This window comes from Chroicocephalus ridibundus, chromosome 4, assembly GCF_963924245.1.
Source record: "Chroicocephalus ridibundus chromosome 4, bChrRid1.1, whole genome shotgun sequence".
In the NCBI taxonomy this organism is placed as follows: Eukaryota; Metazoa; Chordata; class Aves; order Charadriiformes; family Laridae; genus Chroicocephalus; species Chroicocephalus ridibundus.
Genome location: NC_086287.1, coordinates 74,265,230 through 74,283,963, shown reverse-complemented (window position 1 = coordinate 74,283,963; position 18,734 = coordinate 74,265,230). Strand labels below are relative to the sequence as shown.

The window sequence follows — 18,734 nt, the reverse complement described above, 5'->3', positions numbered from 1 at the left end:
TGCTGTTCAGTGGGAAGGCAGTGGTAGTGTAAACCGTAGCTGGTGGCAGGAAATGAACTCTTGAATAGTACTCTGTAAGGAGAGCAGCGCCTTAGCGCTTAACACTGTGTCTGTTTTGGTTTCTTGACCCTTGTAATGAGCTTTTTGAGGGTTGGTCTTGAGACCTAAGCCCAGAGGTCTCGAGCTGTGCATCTCTACTTGCCAGGGCATCTCCTTTTTCCACCAGGAGAAGCAGCATTACGTAGCTGTTTGCGTGGCTGGGTCAAACTGGGTGTTGCCTGGGGGGGATACATTATTTTTCCACCACCACTGGAAAAAAAAAAAAAATCTCATAAGAGATGGCTGCCCCTGCCTGTTTCTGCTTTTGAGGAGCTGTGTTTGAAGTTGTTGACTCTTAAATGCTGTGACCAGCAGGGTCCAGAGTACTGGACCAGAGTGACTATATAGTATCAGTCAGAGAACTGTCCCAGCGGCTGAAGCTGTCCAGGCGCAGAGATTGTTCTTGGTTTTGATGAGATTTTGATGTTTTGGGGCTGATGAGCAACTTGCATGATCTCAAAGGTGTCTTGCGTCTGACTACTGGTGCCCTTCAGTCATCTTCTGCAGCTTCTCCCAGCCTTCCCAGCACAGCGCTTGGACCAGAGTCGGATCTGTCTTCCCTTCCCTTGTGTGATTCTTCAGCTGCACCCAGGCTTTTTGGGTTTCTCCTTCATTAATCAAGCTGGCCAGTAATTAATTTGATGCTAACTGCTGCTATTCAGCAGATGAGGTCACCGAGCATGGTCTTGTTTCCAGGACAGGATTAAGAAGCTCCTGGGAACAAACTGTTTGTTGCCATTTTTCCCCGTTTAGGCAGGGTTCAGTGCCTCTGTGTTGTGTGGATTCAATGCTCTCCTCCTTGCCCCTCCAGAATGTGATCGATGGGGACCTGTGTGAGCAGTTCAACTCCATGGAGCCTAACAAACAGAAGAATGTGGCCGAAGAGCTGGATCGGACCCCACCCGAGGTGTCCAAGAAGCTGGAAGACATCCGCACGCGCTACGCTTTCTGAGCGGCAGCTGGCAGGAGCGGAGCTCCTCACTGGGCTCCTATGGACGCTCTTCCAAGCACGGTTGGGAGGAGGAATGCGTGCTTTTTTCCCCTTTTTAAATACTGGTTTGCTCCTCTTGGTTTATGTTTCAAAGTAACGTGACTCCAGTAAATGCGGTATCAGATATTAGGTCTCCCAACACATCCCGCTGCTTATGTGAAGGCTCCTGACTTTCTGGCTGCAACCAGAGGGTTTCCCTCTGGGGCAGTCCCCAAGGAAGGGGGCGGGCTGACCCTCGCCCCCATGTCCTTGGCCCCCCTTTAGGATGGGGGAGCCCGAGGGTGTCTTGCGCTGGCCTTGCAGAAAGCCCCGTAGGGCAGATCCAGCTGAGCCTTTGTGGGATCAAGTGGGTTTTGCAATTTCCCAGCTTTTTGGTAAAGGAAACAGCTGTGGCCTGACTCAGGATTGCCAGGCTCCTTTGAGCAGTCGGTGGCGAGAAGCTCTGGGCTTCCACCGGCGCTGGGAGCAGCCGGTAGGAAACCTGGCTGCACGGAGGGCATAACTCGCACTCGTCTCGAACGTTTTCCTCGGAATTGCAAGGGGTTTTTTTGGACTTACCGTTTCTGACTGTTTTCCCTGTAAATAGAGTTTTGTACAATGTTGACTCTCTTGGGGGTGGGGAAGAGCGAGGCCTGAGTCTGGGACTTGATTTGTTTCATAATAACTTTGGCAAGAGCGGCGTCTCCAAGCTGTGACTGTGAGCAGCACATGAAGAATAAAAGCCTGGTTTGTGTTTTTTTTTCTTTTTTTTTTTTTTTTAACTAGCCTGACTCTGGAGCTTCTCTCCTTCGCGGCAGCTGTTGCTGACCTGGCGGGAGCAGGAGGGGTGGAGGAGGAGTACGGAAATGTGCCCACCCTCAACCCTGTGCCCTGCGCGGATGCCGGAGCCGTGCTGTGACCCTGCAGGTGTTGGCCTGCGAGCCCCTCCGTCCCCCTGCCCTGCCTGGAGCTGGCCTCGAGCCCGGCAGTGCGTCCCGCAGCCAGAGCTGGTCCTCCCCAGGACACAGAAAGCTGGGTATGGGGAAAGGGTGGGAGGGAAAGGTCTTTTTCCCCCCTCCTCAGCTCCTCTTTCTCCAGCCCTTCCAGGGCATGGCTGTGGATCTGGGAGGAGCAGCCGGCTGCCGGGAAGGCTGGGGGAAGGAAGGTGTTTCTTCTGGTGCTGTCTGCAAACGGAGCTCGCCCACGCAGCAGGTTCTTCCTGGTCTTGCCGCCTCTCTCAGCTTTGCTGCCTGGCTTACGCGAAGTCCTCCCCTGATGGATGCCATCCCACCAAAGGCCCTGGCCTTCTCCCTGGCCCGGGGCTCGGAAAGGCGGGTGACCGCTGGCCTGGTGACGCACTGGTGTGGAGCAGCCGGTGCTATGCAGGGTGAGCCCTGTCCTTTGCACCCTCCTGCTTCGGCTTGTTCTGTGGGACCGTGTTGGCAGGCGCTCAACCCAGGGCTGCACCCTTTGGCTCCAACGTGGCACCCGGCCACTGCCGCCCGCCCCACCCCTGCTCTGTCTGGGGCTCAAGGGCTTTGTGTTGCCTTCCCAGCGCTGTACTGGGGCCACATGTGTCACAGGAGTGCTACATGCACCAGCTAAACTTGTCGTGGATGTGGGGTGCCCTCCTCCTGTGCCCCTTGTCCTCCCCCATGCTGTGTTGCTGGCTCTGGAGCGGGGAGCCCTTTCAGGAGAACTTCTGCAGAATTTGGTGTTTGGTGCGTTGATAGTCCTGAGGGCAAAATTGCACCTGGGGCGTGGGAAGCTCCAGGGTGTTTCCAAACTGCTTCCAAACAAGGCTTTTGCTTCTGTGGCCAAGCCTGAGTAAATAACTGACTTCCAGCACAAGGCAAAAAAACCTCTGCGGGGCTGAGCCCCAGCCTCCTAGGCTGCTCTGGGGCCCTCAGACCCCCTTTGCCTTGGGGGGCTACGTCAGCTTCCGTGGGCAGAGGGGGGGTCTCCCAGTGGGGGCTCTCCCCTGCAGCAGCAGGGGTATTGGGCTCCTACCCTTGCCTGGCAGCAAAGCTCCGGTAGCCCAGGCTGTGCGCCGGGGGCTGTTTGCCTTGGGCAGGCCCCAGCGGTGATTTCCAGCCTGGCGCAGCCAAGGAGGGTAAAACGCCCTCCAGCTCCGCACTTTCCCTTCTCTTCTTCGCCCCATCCCGCCTTGCCAAGCTGATGACTACGTGGGCAGGGAATGCTGTTAAATGGCTTCCTCCAACGCCCCGCAGCAGATGCGGGCAAAATCCTCGCGGAAAGGGGAGGTGAGGAGCTGGGCCGGCTCCTTTTCCCCGCTCGGAGCTGAGCATCTTTCCTCCGGAGCCGGGAGGGTGATGCGGGCAGTGCCCGGGGCTGGGGGGAGCTTGGCAGGAGGGTGGCTGTGTCCCTGACTCCCTGCCAGGGGAATCCCAGTGCACTCTCCTCGCATGCAGAAGCGCATTCCTTCCCACGCGTTTCCCTGGGAGCGCTGACCCCGCTCTTTGATAGTCGGTTTCTCTCGCTGACCCCTTGGCTGCCCGGCAGCCCCGAGGAGGCAGCCAGCTCTCCCAAGGGGCTTTTTGGGATCGGGGGCGGGGGGGGACAGGGAGGAGACATGACAGTGTCCTGTTCCCCACCCCATCCCTGCTGCTAGCAGGGCTTCAGCCCTGAAGCATCCTGAGAAGATGATGTGGGCTTGGGCCAGAGGGAATGGGAGTCCTGCTGGCCTGCAGGCAGCCAGGGATCCCCTGGCCCCTCTGGGATTGCTCTGGGCTACCTCCCCTGTCCGCAGAGTGGTCCCCCTGCAGGCATGTGCTGGAACACCTGCTTTTAAGTGCCCCAAACTGTGCCTATGGAGGCCCAGCCCAGCAAGCACCCTGGCGGTGCCGGTGCCGGGGGAGCAGGGCACCCCCGGGGGTGTGCAGCGTGGTTAGCCAAGCACCCCGGGGGCCTGTGGCCACCCAGCTGGGTCGGGTGGGCACCCTGGGGACACGCTGTGGGGCTGGCCCAGCACCCTGAGGAGCAGGGAGGGACATGCAGCGTGGTCAGTGGAGCACCCCAGGGACACCTGGCTGGGGCACCGGGGGAGCACCGAACTGGGGGAGCCAAGGGCCCTAAGGAGCAGGGAGGGACCCAGGAGGGCTAGCTGGGCAACCTGGGGACATTCAGGTGGGCTAACTGAGCACCCCCTGGAGACAACCCAACTGGGTTAGCTGGGCAATCTGGGCACAGCTGGCTGGGCTAGCTGAGCACCCTGGGGAGAACCAGGTGGGCTAGCTGAGCACCCCTGGGGACACACAGATGGGTTAGCTGGGCACCCTGGGGAGAACCAGGTGGGCTAGCCAGGTAGCCTGGAGACACCCAGGTGGGCTAGCTGAGCATGCTGGGGACACTTAGTTGGGTTAGCCAAGCACCCTGGGGACACCCACCCAGTCTAGGCGAGTGCCCTGGGGACACCCAGCCTGGGCTAGCCGAGCACCCTGGGGACACCCAGCCTGGGCTAGCTGAGCACACTGGGGACACCCAGCCTGGGCTAGCTGAGCACCCTGGGGACACAGCTGGGCACCCTGGGGACACAGCTGGGCTAGCCGAGCATTCTGGGGACACCCAGCTAGGCTAGCCAAGCACCCCGGGGACACCCAGCCTGGGCTAGCCGAGCACCCTGGGGACCCAGCTGGGCACCCTGGGGACACACCTGGACTAGCCGAGCACCCCGGGGATACCCAGCCTGGGCTAGCCGAGCACCCTGGGGACACCCAGCCTGGGCTAGCCGAGCACCCTGGGGACACAGCTGGGCTAGCCGAGCACCCTGGGGACACCCAGCCTGGGCTAGCCGAGCACCCTGGGGACACAGCTGGGCTAGCCGAGCACCCTGGGGACACCCAGCCTGGGCTAGCCGAGCACCCTGGGGACACCCAGCCTGGGCTAGCCGAGCACCCTGGGGACACAGCTGGGTTAGCCGAGCACCCTGGGGACACCCAGCCTGGGCTAGCCGAGCACCCTGGGGACACCCAGCCTGGGCTAGCCGAGCACCCTGGGGACACAGCTGGGCTAGCCGAGCACCCTGGGGACACTCAGCCTGGGCTAGCCGAGCACCCTGGGGACACAGCTGGGCTAGCCGAGCACCCTGGGGACACCCAGCCTGGGCTAGCCGAGCACCCCGGGGACCCGCACCCAGGGCAGCTGAGCACCCCTGGGACCCCGGGCAGGGTGAACCGCCCGCCTCGGGGACACCGGCCGGGGCAGCCGCCGGCGATCCCCCGCGGCTGGGCCGGGCCGGGCCGTTCCGTTCCGTGCGGGGCGGTCGCTCGGTCCCCGCTCCCCGCCCGGCCCCCGGTGCGGCCCCGCCCGCTCCCCGCCGCCGCCGCCGCCCCCCGCCCGCCTCCCGGGAAGCGCGGGCACGGCCCCGCTGCTGCCGCCCGCGGGGACACGCGTCCAGGTGGGTCCGCGCGGCGTGGGGGGCTCCGGGCAGGGGGGCGCGGGGCGGGGGCGGGGGGGGGGGGGGATTGGTCACGCGCGGCCCCGCCTGGGGACACGGCGCGGCCACCCTCCCCCCCAACACACCCCCCCCCCCCCCCCCGCCTGGGGACACGGCCCCGCCGCTCTGCCGGGGGACGTGGGGGGGGCATGGCGTGGGGACGCGGTATGGGACACGGCGTGGGACACGGCGCGGACACCCCCCACTCCCCCCCCCCCACCACGCCGTGCGTGGGGACACGGTGTGGGGACACGGCCCGGGCGCGTGTGCGTGGGGACACGGTACGCGGGTCCCTCGTGGGGGCGTGGGATGGTCCCTTTGCACGGGGACACAGTATGGGACATGATGCGGGGACATGGTACGGCCACCCCCTCTCCCCCCCCCCCGACACGTGGGGACACGGTGTGGGGACACGGCCCGGCCACGTTTGCGTGGGGAGATGGCACGTGGGTCCCTTGGCGTGGGGAAGTGGCGTGGGGAAGTGGCATGGGGACATGGGATGGTCCCTTCACGTGGGGACACGGCATGGGGACATGGCATGGCTGCCTTCCCTGTGGGGCATGGCATGGGGACACAGCATGGCCCCCTTTGCACAGGGGTGGGGGGGGACAGGACACCGTGGGGGGGACAGGACACACCGGGTGGGTCTCTTGTGTGCTGGGACGTGGCAGGGTGCCCTTCCATGTGCCACACTGTGTGGGGACACAACAGGCCCCCCGCCCCCCCACTTTTGCCTGGGGACATGCTGTGGCACAAGGGCACGCTATGGACCCCTTCCCCTGGGGTGACGGGCGTGGGGGCATGGCACAGCCCCCTTTGCAGGGGCGTGGGGACACGACACGTCCCCCTCTGCCCCCCGGCCCCTTCTCCAACCCCCAGCGCTCCTTGGCTGAGCTCCCGCTGAGGCCGGACAAACTCATTGCTGGGATAACGGTGCTGGGCCGGGCCCCCGTCGTCCCCCCCCCGGCCTGGAAATCCCCTGGGGGCGGCGCCGGGGGAAGCCCTGGCAGCCCTGTCCTGAACGGGGCACAGACACCCACGGCCACCCGCAGCCCTCGGGGACCACCCGGGGCACACGTGGGGCCATCCCTATCCCGCGGCCCCCCGGGCCCGGAGCGGGTGCCCTCCCTGGGGGGCTGCAGCCCAGGCACCCGCCTGCCCTGGGGCTGCAGCCGGGGCTCTCTCCCCCCAGATCCCCTCTTGCAGTGCAGGAAGGGGGGGGTCCCGCACCCCCCCGGGAGCGCGTCCCTGCCGGCACCCCGTGATGGCCCCGGGACCTGCTGCCTCCCCGCAGCCAGCCGGAGAGGAGAAGCCAGCGGGGATGGCCGGGGAGGGGGACTGACCCCCCATCCATGGCAGGGGACAACCGCCCGGGGCTACCGGAGAGCAGCCCAGCGCCCGGGGCCTGCGCCTGTCCCTCGCCCCCCCGCCGCGCACACCCCAGCCCCGCAGGCTCCCGGCGAGCCCCGGCCATGTAGGTGCAGCCGGGGTGGGGGGGCTCCGCCGACGGCCGCCGTCGACATGCAGCCGGGCTACGCGGCCGTCCTGTGTGAGTACAGCTTGGGGACGGGGTGGGGGGGACCCCAGTGGGTGTCCCCGGTGGGGAGGGGGGTGGCTGACACCGCTGGCTTTCTGTTGCCCAGGTGTCCTGGCCGTGCTGGGGCTGGAGGCTGCTGCGCCGGGAGAATGCGAGCTCAGCCGCCTGCTGCAGGACAAGCTGCAGTACGAGATGCGCCTGCAGTACATGGTAACCCCCACTTTTGGGGGGGGGTGGCGGGTGGAGGGGACATGTGACACTGCAGGGCTTGCTCTGGGGGGGGGGGACACATGTGAGGGCATGGATGCTTCGAGGGGGGGGGGTGTGTGGTTTTTGTGCCTCTTGTGCCTGGAGCTGCTTCTGCTGGTCCATGTTCAGTGGTTGATCATGTCAAAGGGCTTTTCCGCCGGTTGCCCGGTGTCACGCCGAGGCTGGCAGCGATGTCCCCGTCACTCTGCTGCCAGCCCCCGTGCTCTTCTCCGCCTTTCCAGAAACACAACTTCCCCATCGACTACACGGTCCAGGTCCAGTACGAAGAGGTGCTGAGGCCATCCAACATCACCCGCCTGGTAAGGCAAGCGGCAGGGCACATCCCCGTGATGGGGACAGTCGGGGGGGGGGAGGGGGGGGGGGGCGGCCCGCGTGGGTCTCAGCCGGATCACCCTCTCTCCCGCAGCGCAACGGGACGGTGTCGGAGGCGGCACTGCGGTACCTCTGGTTCCACGTCAGCTCCCAGGCGGTGCTGCGGATCCGTGAGGTGCTGCCAGAGAAGCACCCATCCTGGAAGTACACCCAGGAGCTGGGCCAGCTCTTCGACGCCCTGGGCAAGGAGTACAGCAAGTACCGGCAGGTGGGGAGACCCCCAAACCCGCCCCCCGCCCCCCCCCACCCCGTCTCCCGCCTGCCCCCGGCACAGATGTGGGGATGCACAAGGGGCACCCGCGTGGCACCCAGGCGTGGTGCAGGGACACGCACCCATGGGCATGGACACGCAGGGGACACAGCGGGGGCACGCACAGTCCCCTGTGTATGGGTCTTGGGGGGTGGGGGCAGGATGCTGGGGGGCAGAGGTTGGAGGTGGTGCACATCTGGCATTGGTGGTTCAGTGGTAGAATTCTCGCCTGCCACGCGGGAGGCCCGGGTTCGATTCCCGGCCAATGCAACAGGATTTTTTCTCACTTGCAACCCCCACCTTGGGGGGCTGCTAAGGCACTGCTACAGCTGGAGGGGGGGGATTCTGCAGAAGGTGACCCCCCCAGCCCCCGGCCCGAGTTCATCCCTGTTTTCCCAGTGGCAGGACCTCTGATCCTGCTGCAGCAAGGTCCTGCCTCTCTTCCCAGGCCTCTGCCTCCTCCAGGGAGCTGTTGCACCCCAAAGGCAGCTGTGTTTGGGGGCTGGGTGGGGGTGGCCTGTCACAGCTGGGTCTCCAGTGTGGACTCAAAGTGTGGCTGGGTTGTCCTGTGCCGTTGGGCAGGTTCTGCCGCCCCTCTGAGATCCTCTCATCAGAGTGTTAACTCTGAAGGCTAGTAACAACTGTCCCCCTGGGTTTGTGGGGCCGTGGGACAGGGTTGGAAACTGCCCCACATCTGGCATTGGTGGTTCAGTGGTAGAATTCTCGCCTGCCACGCGGGAGGCCCGGGTTCGATTCCCGGCCAATGCAACCGCTGCAGCTTTTGCACCCCGGTGTCCCTGGAGGGGCACGACTCGGGGGCTGCTGAGAGGGGGAGCACCCCCTTCTCCCTTGAGCACCCCTTGGTGCTGGTGGGGCCCTTGTTGACTCCCGTGGGGCCATGTCAGGGAGGTGGCTTGGTGGCAGTGAGTGCCCCTGGCTCAGGGAGAGGCATTGTCTGTGGCTTGGTGGCCAGGAGGGTCCCTGTTCTGGTGGCAGTAAGTCACCCTGGCTCAGGGATAGTGATCTTATGGTTGGGTGGCAGTAAGTCACCCGTCTTTTAGTGGCAGTGAGGGTCCCTGCCTCAGAGCCAGCGGGGGACAGTGGCTGGCTGGTGGCAGTGAGCGCGACTGTGTGGTGACAGTGAGTGTCCCCGGCTTGGCGGGGCTGAGGGTCCCTGGCCCAGGGCAGGGGGGGCTTCTGTGGGCTGGGAGGTGCCGCTGCACCCCGTAGGCAGCTGTGTTTGGGTGCTGGGTGGGGTGTCCTGTGCCAGCTGGGTCCCCAGTGTGAACCTGAGTGTGTCTGGGTTGTCCTGCGCCATGGGGCAGGTTCTGCAGCCCCTCTGAGACGAGCACGAGCTTTGCTCGTTTGTGTAAGGAGTGTTAACTCTGAAGGCTAATGACAACCGCCCCTGGCTGGGGGTTATGTGGGGTGGCAGGAGGAGGCACTCACGTGGCTGGAGCCCCATCATCAGAGCTGTCTGTTGGTGTCCCCTCTGAGGGGGACACCCAGCTGTCAGCATCCAGTGGGTTTGTGGGGCCGTGGGGCAGGGTTGGAAACTGCCCCACATCTGGCATTGGTGGTTCAGTGGTAGAATTCTCGCCTGCCACGCGGGAGGCCCGGGTTCGATTCCCGGCCAATGCAACAGCTGCAGCTTTTGCACCCCAGTTTCCCTGGGGGGGCACGACTCGGGGGCTGCTGAGTGGGGGAGCACCCCGTTCTCCCTTGAGCACCCCTTGGTGCTGGTGGGGCCCTTGTTGACTCCTGTGGGACCATGTCAGGGAGGTGGCTTGGTGGCAGTGAGTGCCCCTGGCTCAGGGAGAGGCATTGTCTGTGGCTTGGTGGCCAGGAGGGTCCCTGTTCTGGTGGCAGTAAGTCACCCTGGCTCAGGGATAGTGATCTTCTGGTTGGGTGGCAGTAAGTCACCCGTCTTTTAGTGGCAATGAGAGTCCCTGCCTCAGAGCCAGCGGGGGACAGTGGCTGGCTGGTGGCAGTGATCACGACCGTGTGGTGACAGTGAGTGTCCCCGGCTTGGCGGGGCTGAGGGTCCCTGGCCCAGGGCAGGGGGGGCTTCTGTGGGCTGGGAGGTGCCGCTGCACCCCGTAGGCAGCTGTGTTTGGGTGCTGGGTGAGGTGTCGTGTGCCAGCTGGGTCCCCAGTGTGGACCTGAAGTGTGTCTGGGTTGTCCTGCTTCATGGGGCACGTTCTGCAGCCCCTCTGAGACGAGCACGAGCTTTGCTCGTTTGTGTAAGGAGTGTTAACTCTGAAGGCTAATGACAACCGCCCCTGGCTGGGGGCGATGAGTGGAGCGGCAGGAGGAGGCACTCGCATGGCTGGAGCCTGGTCAGCAGAGCTGTCTGTTGGGGTCCGCTCTCAGGAGGACACCCAGCCGACAGTGCGTGTCCCTGGTGCCCCCACCCCAATGGTTTGTGGGGCCGTGGGACAGGGCTGGAAACTGCCCCACATCTGGCATTGGTGGTTCAGTGGTAGAATTCTTGCCTGCCACGCGGGAGGCCCGGGTTCGATTCCCGGCCAATGCAACAGCTGCAGCTTTTGCACCCCGGTGTCCCTGGGGGGGAACGACTTGGGGACTGCTGAGAGGGGGAGCACCCCTTGGTGCTGTTGGGGTCCTTGTTGACTCCCGTGGGGCCATGTCAGGGAGGTGGCTTGGTGGCAGTGAGTGCCCCTGGCTCAGGGAGAGGCATTGTCTGTGGCTTGGTGGCCAGGAGGGTCCCTGTTTTGGTGGCAGTAAGTCACCCTGGCTCAGGGATAGTGATCTTCTGGTTGGGTGGCAGTAAGTCACCCGTCTTTTAGTGGCAATGAGGGTCCCTGCCTCAGAGCCAGCGGGGGACAGTGGCTGGCTGGTGGCAGTGAGCGCGACTGTGTGGTGACAGTGAGTGTCCCCAGCTTGGCGGGGCTGAGGGTCCCTGGCCCAGGGCAGGGGGGGCTTCTGTGGGCTGGGAGGTGCCGCTGCACCCCGTAGGCAGCTGTGTTTGGGTGCTGGGTGGGGTGTCCTGTGCCAGCTGGGTCCCCGGTGTGAACCTGAGTGTGTCTGGGTTGTCCTGCGCCATGGGGCAGGTTCTGCAGCCCCTCTGAGACGAGCACGAGCTTTGCTCGTTTGTGTAAGGAGTGTTAACTCTGAAGGCTAATGACAACCGCCCCTGGCTGGGGGTTATGTGGGGTGGCAGGAGGAGGCACTCACGTGGCTGGAGCCCCATCATCAGAGCTGTCTGTTGGTGTCCCCTCTGAGGGGGACACCCAGCTGTCAGCATCCAGTGGGTTTGTGGGGCTGTGGGGCAGGGCTGGAAACTGCCCCACATCTGGCATTGGTGGTTCAGTGGTAGAATTCTTGCCTGCCACGCGGGAGGCCCGGGTTCGATTCCCGGCCAATGCAACAGCTGCAGCTTTTGCACCCCAGTTTCCCTGGGGGGGCACGACTCGGGGGCTGCTGAGTGGGGGAGCACCCCCTTCTCCCTTGAGCACCCCTTGGTGCTGGTGGGGCCCTTGTTGACTCCCGTGGGACCATGTCAGGGAGGTGGCTTGGTGGCAGTGAGTGCCCCTGGCTCAGGGAGAGGCATTGTCTGTGGCTTGGTGGCCAGGAGGGTCCCTGCTTTGGTGGCAGTAAGTCACCCGTCTTTTAGTGGCAATGAGGGTCCCTGCCTCAGAGCCAGTGGGGGACAGTGGCTGGCTGGTGGCAGTGAGCACGACTGTGTGGTGACAGTGAGTGTCCCCGGCTTGGCGGGGCTGAGGGTCCCTGGCCCAGGGCAGGGGGGGCTTCTGTGGGCTGGGAGGTGCCGCTGCACCCCGTAGGCAGCTGTGTTTGGGTGCTGGGTGAGGTGTCGTGTGCCAGCTGGGTCCCCAGTGTGGACCTGAAGTGTGTCTGGGTTGTCCTGCGCCATGGGGCAGGTTCTGCAGCCCCTCTGAGACGAGCACGAGCTTTGCTCGTTTGTGTAAGGAGTGTTAACTCTGAAGGCTAATGACAACCGCCCCTGGCTGGGGGCGATGAGTGGAGCGGCAGGAGGAGGCACTCGCATGGCTGGAGCCTGGTCAGCAGAGCTGTCTGTTGGGGTCCGCTCTCAGGAGGACACCCAGCCGACAGTGCGTGTCCCTGGTGCCCCCACCCCAATGGTTTGTGGGGCCGTGGGGCAGGGCTGGAAACTGCCCCACATCTGGCATTGGTGGTTCAGTGGTAGAATTCTCGCCTGCCACGCGGGAGGCCCGGGTTCGATTCCCGGCCAATGCAACAGCTGCAGCTTTTGCACCCCAGTTTCCCTGGGGGGGCACGACTCGGGGGCTGCTGAGTGGGGGAGCACCCCCTTCTCCCTTGAGCACCCCTTGGTGCTGGTGGGGCCCTTGTTGACTCCCGTGGGACCATGTCAGGGAGGTGGCTTGGTGGCAGTGAGTGCCCCTGGCTCAGGGAGAGGCATTGTCTGTGGCTTGGTGGCCAGGAGGGTCCCTGCTTTGGTGGCAGTAAGTCACCCGTCTTTTAGTGGCAATGAGGGTCCCTGCCTCAGAGCCAGCGGGGGACAGTGGCTGGCTGGTGGCGGTGAGCACGACTGTGTGGTGACAGTGAGTGTCCCCGGCTTGGCGGGGCTGAGGGTCCCTGGCCCAGGGCAGGGGGGGCTTCTGTGGGCTGGGAGGTGCCGCTGCACCCCGTAGGCAGCTGTGTTTGGGTGCTGGGTGGGGTGTCCTGTGCCAGCTGGGTCCCCAGTGTGAACCTGAGTGTGTCTGGGTTGTCCTGCGCCATGGGGCAGGTTCTGCAGCCCCTCTGAGACGAGCACGAGCTTTGCTCGTTTGTGTAAGGAGTGTTAACTCTGAAGGCTAATGACAACCGCCCCTGGCTGGGGGTTATGTGGGGTGGCAGGAGGAGGCACTCACGTGGCTGGAGCCCCATCATCAGAGCTGTCTGTTGGTGTCCCCTCTGAGGGGGACACCCAGCTGTCAGCATCCAGTGGGTTTGTGGGGCCGTGGGACAGGGCTGGAAACTGCCCCACATCTGGCATTGGTGGTTCAGTGGTAGAATTCTCGCCTGCCACGCGGGAGGCCCGGGTTCGATTCCCGGCCAATGCAACAGCTGTATCTTTTTGCCCCGTGATGTCCCTGGGAGTCGTGGGGGGGCGATGACATCTGGGTGATGCCCCGGTGACCTGTCCCTGCAGACGGACGTGGAGGCGGTGGTGGCCGACCTGGTGAAGCTGGTGCACAGCGCGGGCGCCGAGAGCCGGAGGAAGGCCGTGCGCCCCAAGGCGCTGCTGGACAACTGCCTCAAGGTCATGCGGATGCTCTACGGGGCACCTTGTGAGTGGGGAACAACGTGGCGGTGGGGGGGGGGACGACACAGGGCAGGACACCTTGGGGAACGGCGGTGCCACGCGTGGGGTCCTGTCCCGCTGGGTGACACCTGTCCCCTCTGCCCAGGTCGGTGGGAGTCCACCTAACAGGAGACCCCTCGCTCAACGCCTTCTCCTCGCCTTGGAGCCTGGGATGCTGCCTCTGCTCTGCCCCACCCCCCCAGCAGAGCCCCTTCGGGGGTGGGGGGGGGCCCCAAGGAAGATGCAAATGGCGGGCAAATATCACACCACCACCCCCCCCCGGGACCAAATGCCACCCCCTCTGGGAGTGTGGGACTGTGCATGGCCACAGGGTCGGCCCCATCCGAAATGCCGGGCGCCTTCTGCAGGGGTGTGGGGGGACACAGCCCCGTGGGGGCTGTCGGCTGCAGAAGTTTGGGGAACGGGGAGGGTGGGGACGACACTGCCGTGCCCACAGCAGGGGCGAAGGCATCGCCCGGTTCCTCTCGGTTTTGTAATTTTTTTTTTTATTTCCCCCCCCCTCCACCTCTGCTTTCATGAAACACCAGGTAATTCTCCAGTGCTCAGCGTCGCCGCTCTGCTTCCAGCCAGGGGGGGTCCCGGGAGCTCCCAGCCTTTCCCCAAATAAAGGGCCAGCAGAGAGAACCCCAGCTGCCTCCTCTGCCTCCTCTTTTTGGGGTGTCGGTCCCCTCCCCTGACTTGGCGGGGGACATATTTCCCCCCACCCCCCCATAGAGGAGACCTCCAGGGCCACCTCCTGCCGAGCCGCCTCCGTCAGCCCCGGCCGCTTCCCCGGCAAGAAAACATCTGGATTTGTTTGTTATGCTTGGCGGCGCGGCGCGCCGGAGGGGCTGGGGGCTGGCCGGCTGCCTCCCCCCCCACGCCTTCCCCCAGCTTAATTAACTTAATCAGCTATTAGAGCCCTTAATTGGTGTATTCCAGGCTGCGGGGCTGCTTAGGATTGCAAGCCTAGGAGAACGTGCAGGTGAGGCTGCGGGCGCTGCAGCACCGGCGGGTGCAATGTCTTCCTCCTCCTCCTCCTCCTCCTTCTCCTCCTCCTCCTCCCTCTTCATCCTCCTCCTCCTCTTCCTCCCCTCTTCATGCCTAGCGATGCTTCATGTTTATATAAAGCCCACGCAGAGCTCACATCAAGCCCACCAACTATGATCCGCTGCTTGATAAAGCGCTTTAATTCGACGCCCCTCACTCCCCACCTCCCCCCCCCCCCCGCCCCCTAATTAACAACACCCCCCCCGGGTGATCCAGGGCCCCACCTGGGGCTTCCCAAGCTTTCCCCGCCCCCCCCCGGGGCTGAGTTCCCACCTTCCGCTCCCTCACGTCAAGCGTGGGAATGGTGTGTGTCCGTCCACCCCTCCCCGCCTGCATCCCTGTGTGCCGTCGTCCCCCGACCCTTGTGCTCTTCCACCGTGGGAAAAACGAAGCTGTCCCAGCAAAACTGACCCCGGCGGGGCTTCCCAGAGCATCCCCCGCGGCAAAGGGCCTGCCAAAGCCCCGCGTTACCAGCCCAAGTGCCCACTTGAGCTGTTGCGACATGGATTTCCCGTCCCTCTTTCGAGGGACAGCTTCAAAAATGTCAGCGGAGGGCGGGCGCGGAAAGGAAAGGCACTCACGCGACGGCGGGAACCGGAGCCCGGATACACCATGAGACGAGATGGAGTCGGGCCAGGGCAAGGTGCTGAGGTCCCGGAAGCCATCCCCAGGGACATGCAAGGACTTGGGACAGGCTCCCGCTGTGAAACCCCCAGCTGATGGAAATGGAAGAGCCTTCGCTGGCCTTGAACCAGCAGGAAAAAAAGCCCGCCAGCGTCCTCGGGGTGGGCAAGGAAAGGACGACTGGTTTTGGAGGAGCTGGGCTTTTGGAAAGATGCTCCATGGCCGTCGTTTTGGGGCTGTCTAGGAGGCCACCGGTCCCCAGAGGCCACTTTGCAGTGTGGGGCCGTATCCAGCCCTGCCTCTCCGGCAGCGTGAGGATGCCCCAGCAGAGCCTGGCACCGGGATGCAGGACTTGGAGCATCCTTCCCTCTGCTGCCCTGGCATCAGCATCCTTGGGGAGGGTGGGGTGGGGGTGGGGGCAACGATCCCAACTCTCACCCCCCGCAAGCCAGGGGTCCCTGCCCTCACCCCACAGAACCAGAACGAGCCTGGAAATGGCCATGAATTAACTTTACTGAGCTCAGCGTGTGCCGCGGGCGGGCGCCGCGCTCACCAGGGCAGGCTCTGCCCTCTCCAGTCCCAGAAGGTGCCGTTGCTGGTGGCCGAGAGCCCGGCCAGCAGCCGTAGGACGCCCTGCACGCTCTCCTCCACTGTCACCGGGCCCTGGGCATGGGGTGGGGGTGGAGGGAAAAAAAAAAAAAAATCAACCAAACCCCCCCCCCTCTTCCCGGCACCCCCAGCCCCATCCCGCGGCGTGGTGGGATGCCAGCTCTGGCTGGGGAAGGTTGGGAGAGGCTGGAGATGCTTTAGCAGCCGAGGGCAAAATTAATCACAAACGACTCCTCCCTAATTTGGATGCTATGAGTTCATTTTATGGTTCCTAATTAAAAAAAAAAGAAAGAAGCGCCGCGTTTGTTCTCCCCGCAAGCCAGCACGGGGGTAAGACCTGCAAGAGGCTGATGGTCTCCAACCTCGCCTCCGCGGTCCGAGGAGAAGGTGAATTTGGGGTGCTGGGGGCATGGGGTGGGGGGCAGCACCCTGGGTGCAGCCCTCCAGCCGGAGCCGAGCACGGGGCCGGGGTGCCCTCTGCTGACACGCCATCGGGATGGGAGCGGAAATGAAAAAAGGAGGAAAATGAATGGTTTAGGGGCAGAGGCCGGAGCCGGGCCTTTGCTGCGGAGGGCGGCGCAGCTCCCCTGGGAGCAAGGCGGGGGGGTGGGGGTGGGGGTGGTGTGGTTGCACAGGGGTGGAGGCAGCTGGGGAGGGCTGCCCATGGGGAGGGATGGCTGTGGGGATGTCCATGCGAAGGAATGCCCATGGGAAGGGATGGCTGCGGGAAGGGATGTCCATGCGAAGGAATGCCCATGGGAAGGGATGGCTGTGGGAAGGGATGCCCATGGGGATGTCCATGGGAAGGGATGCCCATGGGAAGGGATGCCCCCCGATGAAGGGATGCCCCTGGGAAAAGATGTCCATGGCAAGGGATGCCCCTGGGAAGGGATGCCTGTGGGAAGGGATACCCCATGGGAAGAGAAGGCTGAAGGGAAGGGATGGCTGTGGGGATGTCCATGGGAAGGGATGCCCCCCGACGAACGGATCCCCCTGGGAAAAGATACCCCTGGGAAGGGATGGCTGTAGGAGGGGACGCCCTGGGGAAGGGATGCCTCTGGGAAGGGACACCCCCGAGGAAGGGATGCCTCCAGGGAAGGGATGTCTATGGGAAGGGATGCTCCCCTGGAAGGGATGCCCACGAGAAGGGATGCCTGTAGGGAAGAATGCCCTGGGGAAGGGATGCTGCTGGGAAGGCATGCCCCTGGGAAGTGATGCCTGCAGGAAGGGATGCCCCCAGGGAAGGGATGTCCAAGGGAAGTGTTGCCCGTGGGAGGGGATGGTCCTGGGAAGGGATGCCAAGTGGGACTTTGCCAAGGCAGGGTGGCCATGCACCTCCCGTCACTCACCGTCCCCCTTCCCAAGGGAGGCGTCACACAGCCGGGGTCCACAGACACGCAGAGGATCCCGCTGCCCCCGTACTCCAGTGCCAGGCACTTGGTGAGCATGTTCAGAGCAGCCTGGGGAGGACAAACCCCACCACCACCACCATGAGCTGGCAGTGCCATGGCCGGCAGGAGGGGAAATCCCACAGGAGGTAACCCCCAAATTCCTCCCGGTTCTCCCGGTGGCGGTACCTTGCTGCAGCGGTAGCAGACGTCCTGCCTCTCCTCCCAAGCCTCCGCCACCTCGATGGAGCCCAGGATGCTGGAGATGTTGACGATGGCGGCTCTGCTGCAGCTCATCCCACGCTGCCCTTCGGCCTCGGCCGCCTCCTTCAGCAGGGGCAGGAACGCCTGAGGGGGAGCAGACGCTCGGGCATCACCATCCTCTTCCTCCCCGCGCCCAGCGTGTGGGGCAGGGGTTGCCTGTGGCCTCACCTGGCTCATCTGCAGGGGCCCGATGGTGTTGGTGGCGTAGACGAGGCTCATGTTCTCCGCCGTCTCGGTGGCCAGCGTGCTGCGGCGCGTGGTGCCGGCGTTGTTGATCAGGAGGTTGAGGCCGGCACTTCCCACCTTCTCCCTCACCTTCCCCACCGCCGCCTTGATGCCGTTGGGGTCCGTCACATCTGCGAGGGGACAGGAGGGCTTGGGGACGGGCTGGTGGCCGTGTCCCAGGCAAGTGGGACGTGGTGGGATACAGCTCCTGGCCACCGAGCATCCTCCTGGTCCCGGCGGTGACCTGGTTGGGCTGAGCCCAAACCGAGGGACCCGCCTGCTTGGGTGGCGTTTCCCGGAGCCACCCACGGGTGCCATTAAATCCTGCGAGGCTTCGTCCCCGTCCCACCCCTGGCACCTACCTAGGGGCAGGACCACGACGTTGGGGCAACCCAGAGCCACCTCGTTGATAGCCTACACAGACAAAGGAGGGGCGGGGGGGGGACGGGGAGGGGGGATGTCAGGTTGAGCCTGGGCGGCTCGCCAGGAGCGTGGCCCTGTGCCACGCCGGGGTGGGGACCGGGCGGCCCCCGCGTGTCACGGCCGACACGTTTCGACAAGCTCCCATGGGAGAGATTCGGGGCGAGTCGCTCGTTCCCCGCACCTGGCCGAGCCCGGCAGCTTCAAAGCTGCCCCCCCGCCCCCCCCGGCCCCCTGCAGCTGCCGGCAGCGATGCCCTGGTGTGGGGAGCTGCCAGCGCCCCCCCTTCACCCTTCCCCCCCCACACTTATCTATGCCAAGACAAGCCAAAAAACTTAAATACATATAAATACAAGTATTTTTCCACGCCGTTCATGGTGCGGGATGCTGACCCTCAGCCCCCCTCAAAAACAGGTGGGGATGGTGGCACCCCCAAGCGCTGCGTTTCCCACCCTGTCCCAGAGGAGACCCACCCCCCCCCGCAACACATAGTGGTGTCCCCTTCCCGGCACCCTCCCTACCTTCCCTTGGGGGTCCAGGCAAGCGGCGAAGATGTGGCGGGGGGGACTGGGCTGCTCCAGCAACCCCTTCAGCAGCCCCAGGCCGAACCCCCCGTCGCAGCCCGTCAGCAGAACGTTGCCCACCCCGAGCCCCTCCATCCCCGGCAAGCCGCTTCCGCCGCCCCGGCAAGGTTTGGCAATCCTGCCGGGAATTCGGTTTCGCGGGTGCTGCTGGGATGGGTGGAGGTGCTGGTCATGTGTGTCAGGGCCGGGGGACACACGACACACCGCCTGCACTCCCCCCCACCATCCCACTCCTGGAGGGGCTGGGGCAAGGGGATGCTCGTCTGCATCCCGGGGGGGGGGGTGTCCCCCAGCAGGGATGCTCTTCT

General features: G+C 64.5%; 3 protein-coding genes and 7 non-coding genes across 15 annotated transcripts in view; 9 read left to right on the top strand and 1 right to left on the bottom strand.

The window, feature by feature from the left end:
* SF3B3 (splicing factor 3b subunit 3) overlaps positions 1-1,826 on the top strand; it is a 30,524-nt gene extending 28,698 nt beyond the window's left edge. Inside the window, exon 26 of the mRNA XM_063334155.1 lies at positions 911-1,826. Coding sequence (XP_063190225.1) covers positions 911-1,051 — 141 coding nt within the window. The 3' untranslated portion in view covers positions 1,052-1,826. The remainder of the gene's footprint in view (positions 1-910) is intronic.
* A 3,591-nt stretch (positions 1,827-5,417) lies between these two features.
* Positions 5,418-15,584, top strand: IL34 (interleukin 34). 6 transcript variants are annotated; one of them, XM_063334146.1, is made up of 7 exons: positions 5,418-5,486; positions 6,718-7,074; positions 7,169-7,272; positions 7,554-7,631; positions 7,739-7,912; positions 13,110-13,248; positions 13,811-14,408. In XM_063334146.1, exons 2-7 carry the CDS (start codon positions 7,047-7,049, stop codon positions 13,888-13,890), a joined length of 603 nt encoding a protein of 200 aa, XP_063190216.1. In that variant the 5' UTR covers positions 5,418-5,486; positions 6,718-7,046; the 3' UTR covers positions 13,891-14,408. The 6 variants fall into 6 exon arrangements, 5 of the variants coding, with proteins under 5 accessions (XP_063190216.1, XP_063190218.1, XP_063190217.1 ...); XM_063334148.1 differs by having other exon boundaries at positions 5,421-5,486; positions 6,885-7,074; XM_063334147.1 differs by having other exon boundaries at positions 5,426-5,486; positions 6,820-7,074.
* Positions 8,154-8,224, top strand: TRNAG-GCC (transfer RNA glycine (anticodon GCC)). The gene has a single exon. It is a non-coding gene; the product is annotated as a tRNA-Gly (tRNA).
* TRNAG-GCC (transfer RNA glycine (anticodon GCC)) lies at positions 8,652-8,722 on the top strand. Its single transcript has one exon. It is a non-coding gene; the product is annotated as a tRNA-Gly (tRNA).
* Positions 9,525-9,595, top strand: TRNAG-GCC (transfer RNA glycine (anticodon GCC)). Its single transcript has one exon. It is a non-coding gene; the product is annotated as a tRNA-Gly (tRNA).
* TRNAG-GCC (transfer RNA glycine (anticodon GCC)) lies at positions 10,420-10,490 on the top strand. The gene has a single exon. It is a non-coding gene; the product is annotated as a tRNA-Gly (tRNA).
* On the top strand, positions 11,274-11,344 carry TRNAG-GCC (transfer RNA glycine (anticodon GCC)). Its single transcript has one exon. It is a non-coding gene; the product is annotated as a tRNA-Gly (tRNA).
* Positions 12,123-12,193, top strand: TRNAG-GCC (transfer RNA glycine (anticodon GCC)). The gene has a single exon. It is a non-coding gene; the product is annotated as a tRNA-Gly (tRNA).
* TRNAG-GCC (transfer RNA glycine (anticodon GCC)) lies at positions 12,950-13,020 on the top strand. Its single transcript has one exon. It is a non-coding gene; the product is annotated as a tRNA-Gly (tRNA).
* Positions 15,486-18,501, bottom strand: LOC134515312 (C-signal-like). The gene is made up of 6 exons (XM_063334150.1): positions 18,364-18,501; positions 17,785-17,836; positions 17,366-17,553; positions 17,123-17,281; positions 16,895-17,005; positions 15,486-15,599 (listed from the first exon to the last, which is right to left on the bottom strand). The coding sequence occupies exons 1-6, from the start codon at positions 18,499-18,501 to the stop codon at positions 15,486-15,488; spliced, it is 762 nt and encodes a 253-aa protein (XP_063190220.1).
* Between the last annotated feature and the right edge of the window lie 233 nt (positions 18,502-18,734).